Source organism: Mustela nivalis, assembly GCF_964662115.1.
Source record: "Mustela nivalis genome assembly, chromosome: 5".
NCBI lineage: Eukaryota > Metazoa > Chordata > Mammalia > Carnivora > Mustelidae > Mustela > Mustela nivalis.
The window spans coordinates 40,808,912-40,817,331 of record NC_139024.1 but is presented as its reverse complement, the minus strand read 5'-3'; the positions used below and the strand labels follow the sequence as shown (position 1 = coordinate 40,817,331).

At 48.0% G+C, this 8,420-nt stretch overlaps 1 protein-coding gene across 1 annotated transcript in view; it reads right to left on the bottom strand.

Moving 5' to 3' along the window:
• Positions 1-675: 675 nt before the first annotated feature.
• Positions 676-8,420, bottom strand: part of GABRR2 (gamma-aminobutyric acid type A receptor subunit rho2) — a gene marked incomplete at its 5' end in the record, with an annotated part of 44,199 nt that continues 36,454 nt past the window's right edge. The window contains 3 exons of the mRNA XM_082730595.1: positions 676-1,665; positions 4,729-4,925; positions 5,900-6,052. Of these exons, the coding sequence (XP_082586721.1) occupies positions 1,354-1,665; positions 4,729-4,925; positions 5,900-6,052 (662 nt within the window). The 3' untranslated portion in view covers positions 676-1,353. The remainder of the gene's footprint in view (positions 1,666-4,728; positions 4,926-5,899; positions 6,053-8,420) is intronic.

Sequence of the window (8,420 nt, the reverse complement as noted above, 5' to 3'; positions counted from 1 at the left end):
GGGAAAGAGCAGAACAACTTCTTTTATTAAGCAAGACCTCTGAGCTGGACACCAGAACAGCCCTCTGATTCCAAGTGCTATAAAACAAACCGAAGGCCTCTTTCTCAAAATCATGTTCTTTATCTTTCCATAAATACTACCAGTTGGGGGTTCACTTGAGTTAACTAGCAAACACCTAAATTAGGGTTAAGAGAAATGGTCATTCACGACTTACAGTAGATTCAATTAATCAGATTGCTTTCCTAATCTGAGCTTAGCTACATTAGAGGAAAGTCACTACCTTGTAGAAGGGAGAAACCATTTGAGGATGTGGAGCGTTTCTGGTAAGAGAGTTCTGGGGGTGGGGGGCAGGGCTCAGACACAAGGACCATTAAGGACATCTGTCTGCTGGGGGAGAAGCTCAGAAAGAGAGGTAGGATGGCATACAGAACACATTTCAACAGCAGACCCAGGCTCCTTCCTCCCCAAGACGAAGTTCTGTTATCACCAATTCTCAAGTCCCTGGCCCTCTACCCAGCACTGGAATTGTCTTATGTGGAGATTTCAGGAAAGAAGGATTAAACTGGCTTCAGGAAGATCTCCTAAGAGACTGGAGGTGCCTTTCTAAACAGACCTAGAGAGTAAAAGCACCAGCAAACAGAATGAATCTGTGGGATCAGTGGGGGTTGAGGGAGGGAGAAGTGTGGAAGGACCCTCTGCCATACACAGAATGACCGCAGGCTTACAGAAGTTCTCTAAGAAAAGAGACTTCTTTTTGTTCATTTCCACAGGACCTGGCACAGGGTGGGTACTCAGTATTTAATGAATGGTTGAATGGATTGCAAAATCACGAGAGTTGCCAGACTCACCCGGGTCTCGTTTCCTATCTGGGATCGGAGCATGTTTTCCTTCCTAGGTAGGCACTTAATCTAGTGGTATGGGTTTACAGTTTTTAAAAATTTCCTCTTTTGAATCCTATTTCTCATCTCCTATTCAGAAAACCTCTAAGTTTGCCCTTTATTCTTCCTCGTCCCTTCACAACTGAATTGTAGGCTTCATTAGGGTCTAAGAATATCTAGGAGGCATTTGAGTCATTTTATAGGGGTGGGGGCTCTTATGAACCTGTTAACACATAAGAACAGAAGTCCCAGAGAGGTATGAATTAGGATCGAGAACACAGCATTAATGAGGAGCAAACCCACGAGGTCAGGGGAAGGGCAGCTGGAGGGCCCCTCAGGAAGGGGGCGCTGCCATGGTGGCCCAGGAGCTACGGCTCTGTCTGCTGAGGGGAACATGGTCAGCGGGTTCATGTGCAGATGGCTGCCCAAGCCCCATAGAGATAGATGTTCTTTTCCAGGCAGGTCCTCGGGGCCCCTAGGAAAACACTGACCAATAAATTAAGTTGAAAAATATGTAGGAAGCAGGAAATATCAGCCTGGAGTATTTGTCAATGGCATGTGTGTTCTGGAAGATGCGAAGACCCACGTGGCCCTTCAGAAACCCCTTCTTCCTGGAGGAGTTGGACTCATTGCTCAGAGCCACGTGGACCACTATTTTGTCTTGTCTTTCTTCTTCTGTCAGAATATGGCTTCTCGGGTACCCGGCAAGGCTGTTGGCCTCAGACTCACTGTAGCTTCCGTCCAGCATCATGGTTCTTGAGGGAAGCATTCCAGACATGCATGGGAACTGTGGGCAGGAAACACAAGGAAGGTGTCAGTCATGGTTAGGCCTTGTGGAGGGGCTGAGGCAGTGGCCTGGGCCCGGAGCGAAGCCCCTTGGCTACCCAGAACCATAGAAAGGCAGAACTAGAAGGATCTCCAGAGATCACTCAGTCCAGTGATTCTCTGCATATTAGAATCGCCTGGGGAGCTCTTTAAAATGGCCACATCGAGGCTTCACTCTCAGCTAATCGATTGGAAGCTCCCCAGGCGATTCTACCATTCAGTTGAGGACCCGGAATGACTGACTTAGTCTAAACGTCCTCAATTGCAGAAGCAAAAACTAAGACCCAGTGAGGTTATACAATTCTCCTGAGATTACACAGCTGGTATCAGAATCAGGACTTTAAACCTTCTGGGGCACCTGGATGGATCAGTCAGTTGAGCCTCTAACTTGATTTCGGCTCAGGTCATGATCTCAGGGTCGCTGGTTCGACCCCCACATCAGGGTCCGCACTCAGCTCAGAGTCTGCTTGAGATTCTTCCTCTTCCTCTCCCTCGGCTCCTCCCCCTGCTTGTTCTCTCTTTCTGTTTCTCAAATAAATAAATAAAATCTTTTAAAAATATATTAAAAAAAAATAAGAAACCCATACATTCTGATTCCAGTTGTGGGTCTCCACGTCTTTGTGCATGAATCAAAAGATGACTAGGGAGGAGAGTGTCCTTATGCTGAAGAGTTACATTCAAGCATTAAAGTTCCCGGTGCCGGCAATGCATTTCTAAATGGTTCAACTGCACGGACAAAAATACATTTATATGGAGAAAGAGCTCACAGAAAAAATGGCAAAACGGTAACAAGTGTTGAGTATAAGTGCAGAGTCTATGGACGTGCCTGCTTCTGCAAGTATGAAAATGTTTCTAAAGGGCACCAAGTGGCTCAGTGGGTTAAAGCCTCTGCCTTCAGCTCAGGTCATGATCCCAGGGTCCTGGGATGGAGCCCCACATCGGGCTCTCTGCTCAGCGGGGAGCCTGCTTCCTCCTCTCTCTCTGCCTGCCTCTCTGTCTACTTGTGATCTCTGTCTGTCAAATAAATAAATAAAATCTTTAAAAAAACGTTTCTAAGAAATTATGAGTTGGGGGACGCCTGGGTGGCTCAGCTGGTTGAGCAGCTGCCTTCGGCTCGGGTCATGATCCCGGCGTCCTGGGATCGAGTCCCACATCGGGCTCCTTGCTTGGCGGGGAGCCTGCTTCTCCCTCTGCCTCTGCCTGCCATTCTGTCTGCCTGTGCTCGCTCTCTCCCTCTCTCTCTCTCTGACAAATAAATAAAATCTTAAAAAAAAAAAAAAAGAAATTATGAGTTGGGAGGAAGAAAATGGTTTCCCTTCCCCTCACAATCTGAGTCAGCAAAGAGTGGGCTTCCAGCTGGTACCGGCTTACGATTCATGGGCCCATACTTGAAGGCTTGCTATTTTTCCAACAGCTCTAGACAGGAAAGTTCATTGGCTTATAAATCAAAATTTGTGTTTAAATATGATCCAGGGCGCCTGGGTGGCTCAGTGGGTTAAGCCGCTGCCTTCGGCTCAGGTCATGATCCCAGGGTCCTGAGATCGAGTCCCACATCGGGCTCTCTGCTCGGCAGGGAGCCTGCTTCCCTTCCTCTCTCTCTACCTGCCTCTCCGTCTACTTGTGATTTCTCTCTGTCAAATAAATAAATAAAAATCTTTAAAAATAAATAAATAAATATGATCCAAAAGTGCTTGACAATGACCAATGTGCAGATTATTGAAAATCTGAATGAATACTCAAATGCTAAAGTGAAAAAGGTTTGAATAGAATTTAGAAAACAAATTCTTAAACAGTCTAACCTATTTGGAGACAATGTAGAAATATTTAGAATATATGTAGAATATTTAGAAATATATATAGGTTTACTATAATATATTTAGGTATAATGTGGGCATTGAAAAACTGTTTTTTGGAAAGGTAACAACACATCCTCTTTTCTGAAAATTTAAAGCTCCCTTATGTTAAGGAGCTACCAGCCACCTAGATGTGCATAAATGTGGGATTTTCATGTCCCGATTTGTATAACTTCTAGCTAAACACCCATTTTGATTAGCACCATGGTGACCAATGATTTGGTAACAAGTTGGCATTTTATTTTTTCCTGTGAATAAGAAGAGTCTGAATATGAATGGAATGGACTTTCCCTCCCTGTATCAAAGGCCCACACACAGCCCAAATTCCCCATTTGTATTCTCTCCCATAACTACCATAGGTTAATATAGGATAGTGCAGTATGGTATAGGTAGCATATAGTATTTCCAAAGATTCTAAAGGCTAAAGTTGTATGTGCCTGAGTTTTCACTGGGTCAGAGTACAGATAAATACAGGGGTTCTTAATTCTAGAACTCTCTCCTTGTCTGGTAATAGGATCTGCAGGTACCTTCCCTAAGCATGTCCAACAGTAATAGTGATATCTTATGTCTGTCCAGAGCCCCACAGTTCCAGGACAACTTTTGCATACATTACCTCCTGGGACCCTTACAACAACCCTGGGAGGAAGGTGAGCTGAGGGTTCCTCTCTACCTTTTTATTTTAATTTTTTTTAAGATTTTATTTATTTATTTGACAGAGAGAGATCACAAGTAGGCAGAGAGGCAGGCACAGAGAGAGAGAGAGGAGGAAGCAGGCTCCCTGCTGAGCAGAAAGTCCAATGCGGGACTCGATCCCAGGACCCTGGGATCATGACCTGAGCTGAAGGCAGAGGCTTCAACCCACTGAGCCACCCAGGCGCCCCCCACTGAGACACCCAAGTGCCCCCCTCTCTACCTTTTTTACAGATGAGTAAACAGAGGCCCAGCAGAGGGGGCAGAGTTAGACTTGAGAACCCAAGTCTTCCTATCCCTAGTCTTGGTCTGAAGACTTTTTGCCTTGTGGGATCCTTAGCGGTAGAAGCTAGAACCTAGTCTAACAGAGATCCTCCCCCATATTGTACAAACATGCCCTGCTCTACACGTCCCCCTCCGCCCCTGCCACTCTTGTGGAACCAGCCTGGGCCCCCGTAAGAGGTGACTGAAGCTTGTCTCGCCTTCTCGCGCAGCTTGCGCTCCTTGCGCTCCTGCACGGTGGTCAGGTAGTTGACGGCTGCGTACTCCAGCACCGACAGGAACACGAACACGAAGCTGACCCACAGGTAGATGTCCACCGCCTTGATGTAGGAGACGCGGGGCATGGAGGCGTTCACGCCCGTGATGATGGTGGACATGGTCAGCACGGTGGTGATACCTGCAAACAGGCTGTGTTAGGTCAGCTGCTGACGAGGGTACACACTGTCCCCCACCACGCGTCACACAGTCACCATTTTACATCCTCCCTGTCTAAAACCCAGCAAGAAATCCCCCGGAGCATGGAAACATCCAGGCTGCAGATCTGCTCCACTGCTCCGGGCTGCCTGTCTCCTTTGCCGGTCAGCCCCCTCCGGGGCCTGGGTGTTGGTGGTGTGGCTGATCCGATGGGCAGTGCTTGGCAAAGGACCCCGTCAGATGTGGAATGCGAAACAGTGACTGAAGGTCACCCCTGAAGGAAACTGCCCACACCACAGGGAATGGCCTCATTCCCTCTCTGAGCCATATTTATTCAGTCTCTGAAGACTGTGGGAATTCCTGGAGTCCTGTCATGCTAGCTGCTTCATTGCGCCTTGCTCGGTTAAACCCTCACATTCCTCGGAGCCCAGGCTGATTTCCTCCAAGCTGACCATGACAAGCTGTTACCGTTCCCTCTGGAATTTTGGGTCTGCGAGGACTAAAACCACAACTCCAGGGAGTACAGCCCTCTCCCTCCCCCAAATCCCCTAACCCCGCCCTACCTTCAGACTCTCAGTCTACCCAACCAAGGCCAACACACACAATTTTTGTATTTACAAAATAAGGTTTTGGCATTTGCAGAATCATCTTATTTATCGAAGTACTGGGACCTGAGACTGCTGGTGAGGGAAGTCCATCCCCCAAACAGGCTTGATTTTTCTGAAGTCACTGGAGCAAAGCTGACATAGTTTTAGCTCCCTGTGGTTTTCATGAAGTAGTCTAGGAAACGGAGAGCAGCGTGCAAATGGTGAAGGCGGCAAGCAGGAGGAACGTTTGCTCCTTCTGGCTCTGGCAGCCCATCAGGTAAGAGCTCTGAATGATGATTTTACCTTTTCTCTTTATAGTGACCAGCTAAAGAAAGAAACCACCCTCCCACACCCCAGCACATGCTTTTACCCAGAGAAACTCTGGCGGGCACAGCTCTGCGGTCGATCCAGAAGGACACCCAGGACAGCATGACCATCAGGGTGGCAGGGAAATAGGTTTGGAGCAAGAAGAAGAAGATGTGGCGTCGCAATGTGAAGTTAATGTACAGACGGTTGTACCAGCCTGGGGGACACAGGAAGAAGCCAGTGAGGTCCAGTTTGAGAGGCAAGAACAAACTGTTTCTTAGGAGACCCTGCCCGCCCCCCCCCACCTCATTGCTCTGATCTTCAGGAGAAAGTTAATGATCCATTGACTTACTCTACTACATTTCCTCTCTAATATCTAAGCCCTCTCTCCTATCAATAAGGATCTTGCCACTACCTAATACGTGTTCTGTTTTATTCAACATTACCTAACCTCTCTTCTCTTCCCCTAACATTTTGGGGGCAGGTAGAGAGAAAGCTAGGGTTAGCTGCTTGTTTGGTAGTCATTATTTTCCACCCACAACCGTATTCCTGAGGACTCACTACTCAGGAGGCTAAGAAGCAGGACTGGTTCCATTTTGTTGGGACCAATACCACTGGGGCAGGAGCCGGCAGAGCTGCGGTAGGACTGTCCCCTTTGTCATACGTTGGGTCAGCTCAGCCTGTCTCCATTGCATCACCAGATGGATGGTTGTCAACAAGGACTAAAACGGTAAGGCGTCCAACGAGCCACAGGATCGATACCAACCACTGGGACCAAAGATGATGTCAAGGACGGTACAAATGTCAAAATTAGACTACAGGGGTGTGCACACACCCACCCCTCTCCAGCTCAGCGCAGCTGGGATAATGGCGCGGGCTGCCCCCCAGAAAAACGCTGCAGAGGGAACAAAGTCTACCTGGCTCGCATGGAAGGTTACTACTGAGTCAGGTGAGGGGAGGGTTGGATCCGTAGTGAAAGGCCGGAACGATAGGCTGAGTCCAGACAAGCTTGACACTCGGTTACTCTGTAGGTCCCTCGGCGGTTTGAATGAGGTAGGGGCTTTTAGTGGAGTGGGAAAAGAGACAGTGATCTGCAGATACGACAGAAACTCCTAATCATTCATTCATCCCTTTGCCCTGTCATCTCAGCATTATGTTCCCAACTTAAATTGGCACCCACGAAGCGCATCGTGTTGTTCCTTAGGTTTGTACAGAGTCTTTCTGGGAAGGCTGAGAGTTGCCTTCATTCTGTTCAGGACTATTCCACTATCCTTTCCTTCTAAGAAAACCAGGGAGAGTTGCCTTGGAAACAGTAAGAGGGAACCAAGAGCTTTAAAAATGTACATTCTGTGTTCCAAACAGAGCACTCTGGGGTGAGATCGCAGCTCCTGGTGGTTGGGGCAGTAGGAGGGGCGGGGATGATAAAGCTCCTTGTTGGTACATAGTAAATAATGGGAGAGGAAGATGCATTTTAATCTGGACTCCAGAAAGGAGCGGGGACAAGATAAACAAACAAGCCAGCTTCTCTTTCAATACAGAAAACATCTAAGAGGAGAGCACAGAGTGATTAAGGCAGATTGTCTGGCCACCTGCTAGCTATGCAACTTCAATAAGCAACTTAATCCTTCTGAGTCTCAGTTTTCTCACCCATAAATGAGGCATAATAATTACATCATAGGTTTGTTGGGTAGAAATTATTAATTCCTATAAAGCGCTCAAAACAGTGACACATAGTAATAAGTTATAGAAGACATTCTTAAGAATGGTTTTAGAAAGAGAGTAGGTTTGAACTTGCCAAGAAGAGATGAGGAAAGAAGATTGGGTGACAACAGGCACCGGCGGAGAAGGGAAGAGAGGGACGAGGACGAGCCCGTGGGCATAAAGTGAAGCGGCTTGCGTGGTTCGGAGACTCACACCACCTTGACTGAGACTCGGTCTTTTCCAGTGTTTGATGTTGGGGGCACAGGGGTGTGCGTGGAGGCAGGGGAACGGGGAGATAGCCGGCAGCCGGGCAGGGGCAAAAAAGCTCCGCATGGAAGGGCCTGGGCTTCTCGGCATACGGACAAGGCGGAATGAAGTGAGAAGTCCCTTAGAGTCCTGCAGCTACTGCAGGGTTGTCACGGGGTAAACTGTGTCCCTTAGAGAGATGTGTTGAAGTCCTAACTCCCCCTTTCTGCGAATGTGACCTTATTCAGAAATAAGGTCTTTTCACATGGAGCCAAGATGCGGTGAGGGCATATTGGGTTAGGGTGGGCCATAATCCAATGACTGACTGGTGGCCTTACAGAGGAGGGAAATTTCGTGACACAGACACACAGGAACGGCAGCATGTGAAGACACAGAGAGGGACACAGAACGCCACGTGACAGCAGAGGCAGGCATTAGAGCAAGGCAGCACCACCAGAACCTAGAGAGAGGCAAGGAAGGATTCCTTCCTACAGCCTAAGCGGGGAGCATGGTCTGCAGCTTTCTGGCCTCCACAACTATGGGCAAATATGTTCCTCTTGCTTTAGGCCCCCACCTCGTGTTTATTATGACGGCCCTTGGAAACAACAGTGGGACTAGAGAACTGACAAGGGCATCTT